The 16,555-nt window shown below is 38.4% G+C and overlaps 1 protein-coding gene, 1 long non-coding RNA gene and 2 other non-coding genes across 7 annotated transcripts; 3 read left to right on the forward strand and 1 right to left on the reverse strand.

Annotated features, from left to right (window-relative positions):
* The first annotated feature begins 1,742 nt into the window (after positions 1-1,742).
* LOC148065485 (uncharacterized) lies at positions 1,743-3,264 on the forward strand. 2 transcript variants are annotated; one of them, XR_015713409.1, is made up of 6 exons: positions 1,743-1,842; positions 1,979-2,026; positions 2,191-2,242; positions 2,419-2,474; positions 2,762-2,880; positions 3,060-3,264. It is a non-coding gene; the product is annotated as an uncharacterized LOC148065485 (long non-coding RNA). The 2 variants fall into 2 exon arrangements; XR_015713408.1 differs by having other exon boundaries at positions 2,762-3,264.
* LOC148065486 (small nucleolar RNA SNORD49) lies at positions 2,283-2,354 on the forward strand. Its single transcript, XR_015713478.1, has one exon. It is a non-coding gene; the product is annotated as a small nucleolar RNA SNORD49 (small nucleolar RNA).
* Positions 2,920-2,991, forward strand: LOC148065487 (small nucleolar RNA SNORD49). Its single transcript, XR_015713479.1, has one exon. It is a non-coding gene; the product is annotated as a small nucleolar RNA SNORD49 (small nucleolar RNA).
* A 588-nt stretch (positions 3,265-3,852) lies between the features above and the next one.
* On the reverse strand, positions 3,853-13,029 carry fbf1 (Fas binding factor 1). Of its 3 annotated transcripts, XM_087809846.1 has the most exons (29): positions 12,679-13,029; positions 12,534-12,558; positions 11,952-12,018; positions 11,805-11,874; positions 11,692-11,742; positions 11,484-11,619; positions 11,357-11,425; positions 11,044-11,169; positions 10,847-10,979; positions 9,850-9,974; positions 9,709-9,790; positions 9,251-9,649; positions 9,120-9,185; positions 9,012-9,055; positions 8,687-8,736; positions 8,578-8,628; positions 8,387-8,500; positions 8,201-8,301; positions 7,886-8,092; positions 7,364-7,471; positions 7,042-7,181; positions 6,861-6,979; positions 5,385-5,507; positions 5,139-5,315; positions 4,854-5,030; positions 4,650-4,787; positions 4,492-4,576; positions 4,310-4,425; positions 3,853-4,054 (listed from the first exon to the last, which is right to left on the reverse strand). In XM_087809846.1, the coding sequence occupies exons 1-29, from the start codon at positions 12,697-12,699 to the stop codon at positions 3,968-3,970; spliced, it is 3,207 nt and encodes a 1,068-aa protein (XP_087665972.1). In that variant the 5' UTR covers positions 12,700-13,029; the 3' UTR covers positions 3,853-3,967. The 3 variants fall into 3 exon arrangements, with proteins under 3 accessions (XP_087665972.1, XP_087665973.1, XP_087665974.1); XM_087809847.1 differs by lacking the exon at positions 12,679-13,029 and having other exon boundaries at positions 3,854-4,054; positions 12,509-12,558; XM_087809848.1 differs by lacking the exons at positions 11,952-12,018; positions 12,679-13,029 and having other exon boundaries at positions 3,854-4,054; positions 12,534-12,551.
* Positions 13,030-16,555: the final 3,526 nt, after the last annotated feature.

Genomic DNA, 16,555 nt, shown 5'->3' on the forward strand with positions numbered 1-16,555 from the left:
ATGTCTAAAATGCATTCATGTCTTATCTTTGACTGTGTTACACAGGGGTTCCATCTGAGCTTAAAATGTGTTGAATGAATTGCTCTAAAGGTTATAATTGGCATTCAAAAATTATGAGTAACAGTTTCTGAACTCTTAGATGTTGCGTGAGTTTTCATGTCTCAATATATTAACTTTGAGATGCATATAACGGTCCCGAAGGCAGACCAAACTGAAATGATTGTGGTTCTACCTCAATCATGGTTTATGTCACAACTTGACCGGTTTTAATTTAGCTAACTTTTTGGTTGAATTGTCTATTTGCCTTATTGCTGGCTGAGTTTGTCTTGAATTTAATTTCAATGGAATAACTTGAGCTGCAGTAACTCAATGTACAGAGAAGATGGTTGGAGTGAAGTTTAATTCTTGGCTTCAGCCTAAATGGTCTGTTTTAGTTCCACAATTTCAACTTTGTAAACATAACCTTGACATGTGATTCTTATATGCATGTACATATAACACTTTATTTGCAATTGCAACTTGGGTTAATTATGTTTCAGTTTTGTTTTCAATGGCACTTGTCAACCAGCAGATCTCAATTGAGTGATGCATATTTGGCTTGTTTAAAAAAAATTGCATGTTTCATCTGTTTCCATAATTTCTCAACTAGTGGAAGCAAATCCTTCCAACACCTCTTCAATTTTGCTAATTAATGCACATTGAAGAATGACAACAGTTAAAGTCCTATACAGCCACCATAAAAATTTAACAGATAAAAAAGACATTCCTTGATACCAGTCTTTCCCTGGACTCTTGAGCATGTCAAGATTTACGGACAAAAGTCCTCTAGTGGAAAAAGGGAGAACTGCACCAAAGTCTGAATGGGAACACAACAGTCTTCAGAACTCTAACAATAATATTGAGTAACAAAAAAACCCAATACAATTGATAACATTGTGTACATGAAACTGAAAGTGACCATATGTGTATCTTTGCCTGTATGTTTCTGGTCCACATCAAACTACCTTAAAATGTTTATAAAAAGAGAAGAAAATGAATTCAAGTTTTGCTAAAAGAAACCATAATGCACACAATCCATGTTAGAAATGTTAGAATCAAGTATTTATTTTTCTGTTTTATGAAGTGAACTAAAACATTAACCTTGCTATTTTATAAATATTTGAATTAAATGTAATTTCAAATGTCAAATCAGAGTCATCTCTTTTATTTTGCGATCATCTGAAACCCAAAGGTGTATTTATATCACACCATATAACTTCCTCAATAACTAACTTTTCCATCAACCACACGAGAGTTCAGCCTCTTGTGTGTCAATGGATTCATTCACATTTCAGGGTGAGAAATACTTCTCTGGTCTCATGGAACTAGTGGTCCTGGGTGTGGTCAGGAAACATCTGGAATCGTTTCAAAGCACCGGAGACGGACGTTTATAAACGGAGTTGGTAAATATGATGACGTCACTCATCTTCAGCTCCAGATGAGTGACAGGTGCTCCGAGTCATCATCAGGTCAAACTTTGACGTTTCTTCGTTCAGATATGATTTTCAACTTTTCTGCCAAGTTATTTTTAATCATAACAGTGTGACTATTAAGGCGGAAGTTAAATCACAATAAAGGAATGTACCTCTAATAATAATAATATTTTTTAAACTACGTGTACGCGCTTCGTTAGCCACGCCCAGAAGTATGACGTGTACAATGACGGCATATATAAAGAAATCACACGCGCCTTCTGACCTCACTTCCTCTTCTCAGATGCGCTGGTGTTCAAACATGACTGTTCTGAACAACTCTCAACTCTGTCTACAACTATGGTTGAAAAAGAGAGACCCTCCATAAAAGGTAATTTAGATCAACTTAATCTCTTGTGTGAAGTATTTATTGAGGGTTTTATTCAGCTAGGCTAGTAAAGTTAGCTGTTAGCTGCACAGAGAGCACGTGTTGAACGCATGCTAACTAGCATGTGTTTCTTCCTCAGATCTCCATGGAACTTGTCAACATGTGAAGGACTGTTGAGTAGAGAAAGGTGAGAAGTTATGAAGGTGTTTCTCCTGCCATTCCATGTGAATGATGATTTGTTATCCCTGACTGAAATCTCAGTGTTGACAACTTTTATATCTGACTTTGTTTGTGTTACTTCGTGTCGTGTGGTGTCTTCAATTCGTTGCTAAAACTATATTCTGATCACAGAATCCAACTCTCGGTGAATGGAAGCAACACTGATCATTTCTCTGAGAAAAAGGTATGTTGTCAAGTCTGCCCTGAACTCATCACATCCATATTTCTGTGATTAAATCTGCCGCAATAGGAAGTGCCGTCTTATGCGATAACTGACGATTGCAATAGTTCTGAGAAATGATTGTTATATTGTTGGTTTGCTTTCCTGCACACAAGGTCTAATTCCTACTTTTTCTGTAGGCTTTCCTGTCCAGGCCTCGTGGAGTCGTGTCAGGAGTTTGGAACATGAGTTAAAGGTGTTTATTTATCAATAAACGAGTATAAGATGGATAAATACAAACTACTGCAATACTAAATGTCGTCTGATGCGATGCCTGATTGCAAAGGTTCTTTGACTGATTTAAATGTACAAACCTTAAATTACAGCTATGACCTGATGCCATAACCAAAAGAGTACATAGATGGAAACTGAAAAGTTACATTAGCTCTATATAGTCACTAGTTTATCTGTCTGAGCTGTGAAGTCATGGTAATCTGATGCTTAACTTTCTTGTTTTTTAACTTTTCACTTTGTCATTTTCAGAGACCAGAAGGCCAAACTTGTTGGGAATGATTGGCACGCAGACAGAATTGCATCCATCAACCCCAGATTAATGGAATCAATGCACTACAAAAGTATAGCATGAGGAACGGCATCAAAAAGTATGTGTCAAGTCTACCCTGAACTCATCACATCCATTTTTCTGTGATTAAATCTGCCGCAATAGGAAGTGCCGTCTTATGCGATAACTGACGATTGCAATAGTTCTGAGAAATTATTTTTATATTGTTGGTTTGCTTTCCTGCACACTAAGTCTAATTCCTACTTTTTTTCTTTGAAGGCTTCACTGTCCAGGCCTCATGGAGTCGTGTTTTTTTCTATAAAAGACTGAGACAAGATCATCCATGAGAGGCTCGGAGTAGAAACGGTGCTCCTTGTGAGGCTCGGGCATCTGATAAGGATACCTCCTGGATGTTTTTGAGGCCAGAAACTTGCAACTAAAGTTCTGTTTTAATCTGTGTGGTCAATAAATCTTAAATACACTTGACTTATTTCTTACCTGATCCCTGAAGTCATAAAATGTGGATACATGAGTAGGTTATCATGCTGGTCTCTTAATATTTTGGAACTTATGCGATTACAAAAGCAAGGGTTCTGCCTCAATGAAGTAGATGAAACGACTTGCGCATTAGACGTTTGCTTTGGTCATGGCAGAAGTTCAATGAATTGTCTGAGACACTATTCTGGATTTTGAATTTTTTTCAATTGACTACTTAATTTCAAAGAAGTTAAATTGTTTGTCTTGAATTTAGTTTAAATGTGTGCAGGGTTCAATTTCAGCTTGGATTATTTTTTTTAAATATGGCAAATGTGTAAACATGAACTAAACACACTTGTATGATCATACATGTAACAATATTGATCTTCGCAATTGCCATGTCGGTAGAATCATGACCGTTTCAGTATTCAATGAGCAGATCTCAATGAAGCATATTTGGCTTGTAAAAACGGCTTGGAATCCGAAACCGCCACCCTAACGATATAAGGATAGAAACCACATTACTTGGTTAAACATTCCCACTGTACATGAGTGACCCAACAACATGAACATGAGCACAGTTCTAAGACTTGGCATCTGGATGTTGCTATCTCAGAACCTGTTTATTGGAAAAGATTTAAGCTTGGCCTTCAATCCATGTTGATTCCTTAATGTTGGTCACAGGTAGCATTAAATTAAAGGTAAAAAGTTCATCTGTTGGTGCTGAAGGTCGACCTGTAGGATTTCTTTTTTAAGCTTTCCAGGAAGATCTGCTCCTCTTTCAAATATTCACGGTCCTGCGGGAGGAAAAACGCATTTAATTTATAAAGAAACCAATCATAATGCCAGCAAAGACATGAAGATATGTGTGTGTTGGACCAAAAAACCCCATTATAATATTAGACATCATCAAACAAGGAGGTGAATCAGTTTGAAGCTCAAATTCTCCTCACTCACCTTCAATTGTACAGTATTTTAAGAATTCCGTTCCAAATTTTTATTTTGTGTATCTTTTATTGTCATCAGTGAGAACTTTATTTGGACCAGCCTACCTTAGCGGCAGTGAACTTCCACAGAGCCAGACTCGCCGCCAGTGCCATGGACTGAGCTTGTGAGGCACTGGACGGGAACGTGTTGACAGCAGATGTTGGTTCGACATGCGGCGACGCTTGACATGAAGCAGAAAAGTCACACTTTAACATCATGTTTGGCTCGTGACACGATCTCCACAAACCTTGTAGAATGGTGGGCATTTGTGGGAAAGATGTGGGCGGAATGTTCCGAGTGACCTTCTGCTGGGTGCTGCCACTCAACCGCTCCTGCGAGTAGAGGCTGGTTAATACCGTGAGAAGCAGGAATGAAGATCTCAAGAGGATGTTCTGAACTGAGCACCTCAAGGATGCGTTTTTCATGCTGTCTTAGCCTCTCTGTCTGGAAGTGGATGTTCTTCAGTCTGGCCTCGTGCTCCTGCTCCACTTGTCTGGCGTCCTGCAGTGCTCTCTCTCCCTCCTCGTATTTGTCTGCCGCCAGCTGTGAACTGGAGCGTCACTGCACGTCCACGGAACCAGAAAGCTACTCAGGGTGGGACGTACTCACCTTACTGAAAGCTTCCACTTCCTGTACGCGCGTCTTCAGTCTCAGGGCGCTGCTGCTGACCCTCTCTTTTTCCAGATGAAGTTCCTCTTTGAGTCGCTCCAGCTGTTCTCGCGCCTGGTTGACCAACGCCTCCTTCTGCTTCAGCTCAGCAGTGCGAAGCTTCCACTCGGCTTGTTCCTGACAGACCGTTGAACTTTTGGTGAGACTCGCTGACACTCAACAACCAATCAAGCCTGCAGATGAATGTTCCCGTGGTCAACAAAAAGAGACTTTGGTAGAGCCCACCTGCACCAGACTCATGATGGAGTCTTCCTTCTTCTCCAGTAGACTGCTGACGGCTCGCTCGGCTCGCTCCTGTCGCTCCTTCTCCTGAGCGTGGAAGTGGCTCCACTCGGCTGCCAGCTTCCTTCTCTCTTCTGCGCACTGCTGCATCACTGACTTCTGCTCCTCCAGCAGAGCGCTCTGACGGAGCAGGCCAGACAGTGAATAACTGGTGACATTTTGTTATCTCTCATTTCTGCTCAGCCTCACTTTGGCCCTTTCCAGCTCTTCTCTCTCCATATTGATCTGCATGCTGAGGGAACGTCGCTCCTCTTCCAGGGTTCTGAGGCTCGAGTCGGCCTTGGCCTGCTCAGCGCTGACTTTCCAGCGCTCCTGAAGACAGGAAAAGATGAGTTGATAAGATGCAATCATACACTATGAAGCATGGCTTCATTCTGTAAGGCCACTAGATGGCGCACTTTTCTAGATAATCTCTGAATTAAAAAAGCATTGCATCATTAGTGAATCAACCCTGAACAAGATGAAAATCTTTCTCTAATGTACGATGCAAGAAGATATAAAATATGGTGAGATTAAGAAGAATCAAGGTAAGTGTAAAACAGAGATAACAATACGAGTTCAAAGACACTTCACAAATAGGAAACAAATCTGATTCACAAAGCTTCATTTATACCTCAGAAATGAGAACAATTTGTATTCTAAGGACATGATTCAGTCACATAGCTTATCAATGCTCTGTCCATCTTGGAATCTTAGTGGAAAATGTGTTTACCAATTTTAAAATGAAATAGTTCTGTTCATAATTCAAAATGTTAAAAGGTTCATGGCTGCAAGAATAAACTAGTTCATAGTTATTTTTTTTGCTATAAGCTCAACTTTTTCTAAATTATTGCCTAAGCCCATATATAAGCAAAGTCAGCAATTATTATGTCTGTTTTAACATTAAATATACTGTATATTTTATTATATCATATATATTGCATTAAATATATTCCTCAGATTTGATCGTCATACCAGGTTCAATTTTAGATGTATTTTCAAAACAACACAGGTTTTGTATGTGTTGTTGTTGAATACAGTTTATAATAGAATAAATGAAAAAATATACCCAAAAATAAGATGAATAAAATACAATAAAACAAATTACTCTTTAAGTAGGCATATACCAATGAAATAACTGAAGACTTCATGATCCAGATCATCTTCAGAACCCTGAAGAACTAGGGTTTGGATCAGAGCATTTTTTTCTATTGAGTCTACAGTAGCAGTGATGCGTTTGCGGCCCTGACATGCAGGTTTTATTTTTTAAATGAATGAATTTCAAAATCATTTAAACTTTGTCTAGTGTGTCGACTACATGCTGCTGTAGCCTCACCTTCTATTCTTTGATTTGATGATCAGAGGTTGTGCACCACTGGTGGCTGGTGTTGCCAGATTTGGTGTTTTGCCGCAATATATTAAGACGTGTTTACAGTGTATTTTAGCGAAGTTCTAACTCTAAGTCTCTGTCAAAATCTGGCAACCTATTGGACGAAGATGAACGGAGAGAGTGTGATGTTCAAAGACACCAGTACAAAAATGTTCACAGGAACGTTCATCAGGCAGTAATAAATATGTTCAGTTAATATTCGTCCAAAATATGAACTCGTTGAGGCACAACACTGCCTTGGAATCAGTCAGATCCTTTCTGTGAAACTACGACTCTGTGAACCAACTCTCACTGACCTTTTCCAGCTGTCTTTGTTGCTCACTGATCTGAGTGTCCATCCTGGAGATGATGTCCTTCAGATACGCTCGCTCCTGCACCATGGACTTCTGCTGCTGAGCCAGGCGATCCTGAGTGACTAGACATTCGTACCGTTTAACTTGATGCACTAGCTGGTTAGTCTATGTGAAGTGGGTTTACTTTTCAGCTGCTCGTCTCTGTGTCTCGCTCCCTGCTCCAGGTCATGAGCTGTGTTTTCGTGGGTGCTCTCCACCCGCGAGGAGATCTCACCAAGCTTCGAGGAGAACTGCTCCATCTGCTCGATCACGGCTGTCAAAGACCTGAGAGCCAGACATTCATTTATTTTCTAATAAATGCAATTCAAATCTAGATGATGTACAGAAGAGTGCAGTTATCAAATGATCACACTCAAATGTAATCGGCATGCATGTTTACTTGTTGTGCTGCTACATGAACAACAAGCATCAACAGACACATTTTCTATTTTGATTTCAAAAGTCACCTTGTTTGAGAAGTTGCACTTGTAACTGCATCAATTTCTTCTTCTTTTAACTTCTTCAGCCTTCTTACTTGATCTTCGTGGTCCTTCTTCATCTCTAAAATGGACTTTCTGTTTAAAAACAAGGGAATTCAAGTTAGTTCTTTTAGGCCAGAGCTGGACATAGTCTGGCCCAAGAGCCACATGTGGTCATGTTAATTGTAGTGATGGTCTGATGAAGCTTCGAAGCTTCATGAAGCAGTGTCATTATTTTCTCGAACCCACTTTCCTTTGTTTTGAAAAACTGTTATAATGAAACATCACATTATTTTTAAACGGATGGCTCCACCTACTGACCTCTAAACAACATGACACTGCTTCATGGCCCACCACTAGTTGTTTATTTAGTTGTTTAGTTGTAGTTATTTGGTACTTGGTAAAGAAGATTAGAAAAAAATTGAGAATTGTGAAATAAAATGAAATAATATAATCAATTGGAGCTTATTTTTCTAATCAGAAGGGCACAGGTGAAATATGCTATTTTACCTCTGCAGATCTCTGAGTCTTTCCACATCACGGTCTCTTTCTTGTTGGTCCTGGGATCGTTTCCGTTGATACTGCAGCTGCAGCTCGGTCCGCTCATTCTCAGCCGCTAGCTTCAGCGCGCTCAGGCGCTCCATCATGTCGTCGTAATCCTTCTGCATTCGTTCTTCCCTCTGTGCGGCCGATTCCTCAGAAAGTTTTACACGTGCTCTGCCGGAAGACATAAAGATTCTCAATCTCACCATACCAACATAAAGTATGATGTGTGTGGAGGACAAACAAAAGTATGTGACAGTAGGTAAAAGACAGAGGCCTCACTTGTGTGTGTTTTCTAACAGCTCCATGTCTCGTTGGTGTCTTTGCTGGATGTTCTCCAGAAGAGAATAGCTTTGGTCTCGTTCCCTCTGCAGAGTCTTAACCTGGAATACAAGATTTTTATCTTGAAAACCATAAAACTGAATTGTGAGGAAAATCATGGTCATCACCATTATAAGAAAAACCTACTTGTCCTTCTAGCTGTAAGATGCGAGAATGTAACACCTGATGGTCACCATGAAACTGGTTGAGTCGCTGCACTGCACCAACATCCACGGACCCCAGCAGCTGAGACTGTATCATCTAAATAACAGGGGAAATAAACTTTTAACATTCCAAGCAGCTGCAAACACTCAAGATTTAAAGAAAGATAATCCTACCTGCTGCTGCTGTAATAACAACTGCTGCAGACTATCAGCTGCAAGTGTTGTCTTTGAGGATGAAAATGGTTAGGACACCACAGAGATCCTTGAACTGAACTTACAGTACCTGTTGCTTAACCACTGCAGGGGAACTCTGGATTTGCACTTGTGGTAACACTGTGAAACCAATTGAAAAAAGGCACATTACAGTCACTACATTTGGTAATCTAGAGCAGATTAAAAAAAATATTTATCATCGAGTTATATTTTAAAAATGACAGGCTCACTTAACATTTTTGGTAAAATCCTTTCATCTGCTGCCTCCTAGTGGGCCTTTAGGTATAGTTATAGTGCAAGCATATTTACAGTAGTTTGATTGGTCAATAAGGACCTTTTATTCTATATAGACCCTGAAGCTGATTTGTATGTTTTGAAACTTAGCTGAGCTTCACCTTCTTTAGCTTCCTTGTTCACAGAAATGGATTGCTCATCGCTCCTGAATGAGAAAATGAAACATTAGACTAAATCCAAAATAGTATTTCTCAATACAGAATTCATACTTTGTGTCTCTGCTGGATGAGCCATTTCTGGATTTAGCCCTTGGAGTGTGTGATGTTGCTGGGTCACTGTGGAGAGACAGCAAAGTTGTGTGAAAATACAACATTAACTGGTTTAACTTTGCTTGATCTACCTTTCAAATAAGTCCAAATCAAGAGGTTGTTCCTCTTGAATTGGACTTCTGACCTCTGACTTTGGTGTAGTTTTCTTCCTGCTCAGAGCTCCAGTCAACCAGTCATCCTCATCTTCTTCACTGGGTTTCTCTACTTTAGGCTCTGCCGGGGCTTCTTTCTTCGCAGCAGTTCTAGTCACTTGACTTCTTGTGAGTGAGGATTTTCTCTCCAACAACGGAGAAGAGGGAACATTTGGAGAGTCGACAGAAGACGTTTCATTTTTGGCGTCATCTTCTAGATGGTCGTTCTTGACATCAGACCCGAGGCCAAGCCAGTCGGCTGATCCGCGGGTTCGAGAAGGTTGAGTGAGAATAGGTTTCCTCTCAGGTGTGGACACACTTACGTCCTCGTTAGAAAATCTGACAGAAGCAGCATCTATTAGATCAATATCATGAAGACCCTTGAGCTTGACACTCACCTGACAGACTGTCTTCTGGATTGCCGTCCCTCGAGGTTCGATCCGATGGTCGGCTGATACAAGCCCAGAGTGAGTCCATCATCTGTGTTCAGGTTATTTAATTAGCAGAAAGTACTGGTTTGTATAGTATATTGATCTTACCTCTAACACTTGCTGTCTTATCTTTAGGCTTGTTGTCTTCCTCGTCCTTCCTCTCAGGACGAGATGAGGACAGACCGTCCAAAATCTCATCCACTTTTGTGCGAGGTCTCTGTGGCTTTTCACTTCTGCCATCACAAACAAACACAAAAGTGTCAGATTTCTTTTGATTGTCATCATCAGTGCAGAGTTCCACCCATTAGGATCCTTTTTTTTTTTGCTAGCGTCGGCAACGGTAAACATTAAATCAAATCTGAAACATATTTTAAAAATAAAGTGTTTAGACGGTGCAGATTAAGAAATGAAAGTGTGTGTTATCATAAGTTTGTGTTCAAGAGTCTTATTGCAAAGGGAAAGAAACAGTTGTTGTGGCGGGAGGTTCTAGTTTGGATAGACCGGAGTCTACTGCCTGAGGGGAGGCAAACAGGAACTGTGATCTAATCTACATGTCTCCGGGTCCTGGAGATATACTTCTTGGGGTCAACGATGCTGGAGGAATTTAAGCAGAACGTGACAGGACTCCAGGGAAGTGTTGAAGATGTCTGTGAACACTGTAATGGCAGGGGGGACGGGGGGACGGAGGGGGGTCTCATCCATGCGTGTGTTGTCCTTTGATGAAGTGGTGACATCGGTTGGAGAGGAAGGAGGAGGGAGATATAGAGGTGTGGAGGTGTTGAGTGCAGACGGGGGGTCAAACCGTCACTAGTGTGTATTGAAGCTCTGAGCAGGGGCGAGATTGTTCAGAGCTGGGGGGCTTGTAGTAAAAGCTTGAGCCCTTTCCGAACTGCTGCTTGAGTTTGTTTGAATGTACCACTTTAGCTTTCTCCAACTCCCTTCTATAGCTGGATTTAAACTCTTTGTAGCAGTTCCTCTCTCCACTCCTGTAAGCTGCTTGTGATGGTATGTGATGTCACATGTCAAATCTAAATAAGGGTTCTCGGACTACAGAACAAAAGTTGCTTGCTCAGCGATACACATTAAAGATAAAGAGCTCAATTACCGTTGTTTATTTGACCAAAGAGAAGTTTCTTTTTTCTTTGATTCCTTCTCATCCCTGTCAAACCCGAGTGCATCCATCAAGTCGTCTTTATCGTCCTCAAATGTGATCTCAGTTCGTTTTTGGCTCAGTTTGTCTGATAGAAAATATGAAAGGTTTGCAGGTCAATACTTCAACGTTTATAGATAAGTGATCCTTACTTGTCTCAGCTTTCAAGACTGGAGATGGCGAAGGAGACAGCTCCAATGTTTCTCTCATGTTGGTTTTAGAGTCGGGTATGGAATCATCAGGTAATAAATCAGCCAACAGGTCAGAGAGAGGTTCATCTGGACAACAAATATCAGGTTATCATTATGATTCTTATGCAAAAATATCATATATATTTTTGCCCCCTTATTCCCCGATTATAAATCTCATCTTAATGTCTCCTCTAGCAGTACCTTTCATTAACATATAAACATAAAACCTGATCCAACACAATAACTACTGTCTTTTTTTTTTTTGCTCACTCACCTGACGACTTCTTCTTTACAATGCTACGACTTAATGAGTGTGCAGGTTTCTTTAACATCATTGGTTCGTCTAAGTGAAAAAAACATAAGTAAATTTGGTAGTTTCTTTGAAAGTGCCGATTTCTCACCTCTTTTTCCTTCCTGCTTTGTGTCAGCTGTAGAATCCTTCTTGGACTCTTCGCTGCCCATTTGCTTTTTTAGCTTTGGTGACAAAACACCTTTCCTTCTGGGTGCAAACAGGTCTGCATCCATGTCATCTATGTCCTGTTAAATTGAGGTCAGAAATTAGAGATACAAAGTAGAGATAAATGTTTGAACAAATTGATTAATAAATACCTTTAATGTCTGTAGTATAGCATCAGGATCTGCAGCCGATATGTCAGAGCCCTAAAAAAGTAAGAGTTGTTCTGCTTAATCTCCATTATTATGCTCATCATTTGTCAACTTACCTCACTGCCTCCTCCATCCTGCTTCATCTCCTCTTCTAGCATACTAAAGATATTGTCTGAAGCCGATGTGCTGCAACAGAAAAACATAACGGTAAAGAAAGAGAGGAGAAATGATTGCAACTGTGCAAGATCAAGAAGCCCACTGACCGATTTAGTGATCCCCTCTGATTAAATCTCCATTTGACTTGTTCTGTTGAGTCATTTTCAATAGAGCCTTGAAAAGAATTTAAAAGGGTAAATAAAGGTGTATTTTGAAGACTGTGTGATCAAAAGTGTTAAGTGTGTTAAGTTAAAAGGAATGATTCAAGATCTTTAAACGTGTAAGAAGATGCAGTTTTGCTCTCCTTAACCTTGTCTTCAAACGTCACCATGTGAGCTTTCAATATGATATACTTATCTCTGAAATTTGCCTTTACCTTTGTCGGAAAGCTAGTATACATTGTTAACAAACAGAACCAGAAACAGCTTTGTTACCGGCAATGAAAGAACAGAGCAAGAGTTTGGAAAATACGTATATCAAATAGAAAGCTCATGTGGAGACGTATGAATACAAAGTAAAGGAGACCAGATGGTTTGGAAGTAGGTACTTGTGGAAAAATTCAGTTATACAACGCAAAAATAATATAATTTTAGAAATAATTGAAACCCACGTATTTATGTATTAAACTTAAATGTTATCTTAGTTGTATTCAAGAAAAACATACTATATGAATGACAGTTTCATCTTACTTCTGAAGTAGTTGCCTTTAGTTGCCTGGAAAGAGAAAAACAGAGCCATAGAAAACTCATTACAGATAAACTTCGCAAATTAAACCATTATTAGCGAATAGCAAACAAGGTTGTGATTTTGCTCACATAAACACGATGAACTCACCATGATGGGAGTGTGTAGCATCTGGTAGCTAATGCTCAATCTCACCAAGCGTCTTCCGTCTCCATTGGTAACCGATTAGTTAACGTATAGTTACCAAACCTAAGCCATGTTTGGGCTTATTTAGTCTCGTTTATAAAAGTGCTTAGAATATACCTAAAAATATAAATCGACGCTTAATTTTGAATCACGGTAGCAAAAGTAGTATTTTTATAGTACCACGGGTGAAACTAAATATTGTTTGTGACTTAAAACCTCTCAAATAATAAAGTAAACAACAACTTTATGAAGCTTGTTTCCTATTTAATCTGCTTTTCGGGTAAAAAGAACGAAGAGGTTTGCTCCTGCAGTTAGGAAAAGCACTTCCTGTTTATTAGACCCAATGCATTATGGGTACAGTAGTTTAAACAGCAGTATTTTCTCTATATGTTGCCTGCAAGAAATATTTGTTTATACTGTTTCAAATATTCACAGAATAAACACAAAGTACCATTTTAGAATGGGCAACACACACACGTAAACACACGCACGCACACACATATATTATATATTTATATATATACTAATAGCACCACTTTGTAACCATTATAAAGTACTTACTCACACTATGTTTATTGTGACTATAGTCACTAGTTTTAGCAAAAACAATATTCTTTCTATTGACTCCTTATTAGATATAAAGTACAACAAGAGAAGTAGTTCAATTTTAACTTTTTCAGTAAAAAAAAACACAACTGTAAAAGTAGCTTCCTAATTACTCAATAAGTAAGTAAGACAGTAAGTAAGTATTTATAATTGTGAATGTGTTCCCTATTCTAAAGTGGCAGCATATTCATACATAAGTCTCTGAATTTAAGTATTATAAGATCGTATTATAACATCAAAAGTGTTTTAAAATGAACAGTTTTTCTGTATTTTTAAGTGTGCATAGTTTAGTTGTTTGGGTGACCCTGGTTTGTGTAAGGTGGTTTACAAATAATACTGGTGTACTCATCTAAAGGTATTAACAGTATAAGCATTCACAATTTAAAATCGAATTTTTAGTTACTATTATATGAATTATATTAATACTTTTTATGTTTTTTCTTTAAAAGAGACACACTTATTAATAGTGAATGGCATCTGTTCTTACACATGATAAGAAATAAATAGCAAGAAGCCAGTTTTCACCAAAGTTAATCTTTAATTACATCTTTATTTTCTGTTAACAATCATTAATCAGGATGTGTGTTTTTAGCTCAAACTTCTTATTATAATGCCATTAAGTGTAGAATATATACACAATGAACAAGGTTCCAGTTAGTATATCATAATGGTTAATACGTGGCTAATCTTCTGTAAATACAGATAAATAAGTAGCTTATTAATAGTTAATATGTGATCCTCATTCTAAAGTGTTATATAAGGAATGTCATTGTAGGAAGGCAGCTGGGATTATACTTGAACCATAAGAATACTTTACCTCCAATTTAATTTTGATAAAGAGAAATAATCTTGACACCTGGAGCAGTAACACTATGTTTGTTGAGGTCATTGAAACTTTTTCAGAGACCACACAGATGCAGAGCCTCGTGGAACATCTGGGTCACAAGATTACCTCAGAGAAGTGTTTGATGTCACACAGACACACCACTGCATCATAATCCTGTCAACGTTATTGTGGAATGACGTCACACGCTCGAGCCTAACGTAATCTTCCTGCTACTCTGAGATATGTTTCCACAGTTTTCCACTGGATGAGACGAAACCTCATCTCACCGCCAGGTGGCGTTTAAAGTGTGAATTTAAGGCAGACGTAAGGATCTCGATGAATTATAAATTCCTTCATCTAAATTTAACCGAGGGTCGAGCTGTACTTGTCGCATGAAGCAGTATGTTCTATATCTTATCTTACACCTCAGCTTCTCTCCATTTCTTGAATCAGAAATATAAATCGTTTGGATTCAATTCATCAACTATTTTATGGAGCTTCAAATTAAATGCATATTATTTCACTGATCTTGTTGCTGCTTGTTTACAACTTGTAAGAAGAAGCAGGGCAAAAATTGGTCTTAATTTACTGGCACAATATTATAGTAATATTTAAGTTAACTCACTGACTCATATTATATTATATGTGTCTCTATTTTGCAAAGCCAACTCTTGGCAACAGTGTTTTCTAAGAGGAAAGCTTGACAATGTTACTTTTAAATTAGACGGATATTAGAATAACAGGGCAATTTTATTAATGTTTTGTTATTTATTGGTAAAATAATAAGACTTTTTACTATCTATTGGAATAAAAAGGGTTATATTCTATAACTGAAACACTGATTTTCTGATTTTTTCCTAAAAATAATGATATATATTTTAAAATAAAAGAACATCCAGATCAAGTTTAACCCTTATACAAGGCAAGTATTCCAATTGAGCCACAATTGTCCTTCTGAACTGTTTTGTTGTGTCAAAAACCTCATGAATGTCTTATGAAATGTAACCACTCCGATGGCGATGCCCATGCCATCACCCTCGTATTCACATTCCCATAATTCAGGTGGTTTCCTCACCTCTGGTTTTAGAAGGAAGATGCTCCAAAAAGTTTGGCGCATCTCCAAAAACAGACTAAGCCCCCTCATTGGATTTAGCATCTTTATTGCACATTCTTCTGAGGTGATGTATTTATAATAAGCCATCAAAGAGATAGATCGTTGAATCATTTATCCTTAGCAGGTTCACATCTTAAGAGCGGAATGTGGGACAGACGTGTCAGCTCTTTATGCATCTGTGCCTCTGGAACATGCTCCATTGTTCCACTTTCCCCATCGTCCTTCGTCACCCCAGCACTTGGGCTGACACACATTTCACGTTATCTGTTTTCACTTTGATTTGGTTGAAGTGTGAGTTAAGTGTTCCGTCAGACAATATGGATCATTGTTAAGTTTTCATTGGATTTCGGCGTATTCACGAAAAACAAAACCTTAAATTTATGTGGACCGAAGTAGACAACAAGTCCTATCGAGGTGAAGGTCATGCTCATGATAAATACACTCTCCTACAAAATCCAAATCAGTGGATAAAAAAAACAAACATATCTTCCTTCTGCTTTCCAGCTTTTAAGCTTATCTTTCAGGTCAGGTTGAAACAACACACTGAGATAGTTTTCGATTTCGGTTTGAATATAAATCATGGCAAGATATGTATTGCATTCTTACCCTCTCATGACACTCATTTGTTCACGTCTGCTCCATTTGATTTCGTGTATGGAACCTCCATCTCAATGACCTCATTCTGCCTGTGTGGTAACAAGAAGAGGATTTGCAGGTGCAACATAGATGGAAACAAAATGTAAGAAATTACATTTAGAAAAAAAAGGGCTGTTACATGCATGGCTTTGTCTTATTCAAACACTAGAAAGCTGCTGCAGATAGTGCTCATGTTGAAAGACATTAAAACTGCCCCATAACTTGCACATTTTTATGTAAGTTGGTGGAAAACAAGGTGTAGGAAAAACAAATAAAATAGACAAAATGAAGTGAACACATACAGACAAGGATAAATGTTATGTCTAAATGTCTAATATAGTAATTTATTTCATATTTCTCTTGTCATTCACTCCTTCTTTTCTTTTGTCTTCCCTAACATTTCTTTTCTGTCATTTTACAGCCACCAAATAAAATGTAATTGCTTGCTATTTATACAACGTATCATTGCAAGTCTATTGGAGAAAATAACTTGTATGTGGTTGACAATACCTTTAATAAAATAACATGAATAAGGTTTTTTCTCTTTGCTCATTAGGATCAGGGCTCTTCTTTTCTCATCACTCTGGATTTAATATTGTTCCAACCGATACATTTCACATTCTCGTATTAAATTAAAATAACTCTAGAAAGATATGTTC

This window comes from Callionymus lyra, chromosome 15 (genome assembly GCF_982586985.1).
Source record: "Callionymus lyra chromosome 15, fCalLyr1.hap1.1, whole genome shotgun sequence".
NCBI lineage: Eukaryota > Metazoa > Chordata > Actinopteri > Syngnathiformes > Callionymidae > Callionymus > Callionymus lyra.

Coding starts and splice junctions, on each gene's coding strand:
- fbf1 (XM_087809846.1), bottom strand. CDS start 12,699: ATGCTACACACTCCCATCATG. Junction 11,743..11,804: donor AGGATGGAGGAGGCAGTGAG/GTAAGTTGACAA, acceptor TTACTTTTTTAG/GGCTCTGACATATCGGCTGC. Junction 4,577..4,649: donor ATGAAAAACGCATCCTTGAG/GTGCTCAGTTCA, acceptor CTCTACTCGCAG/GAGCGGTTGAGTGGCAGCAC.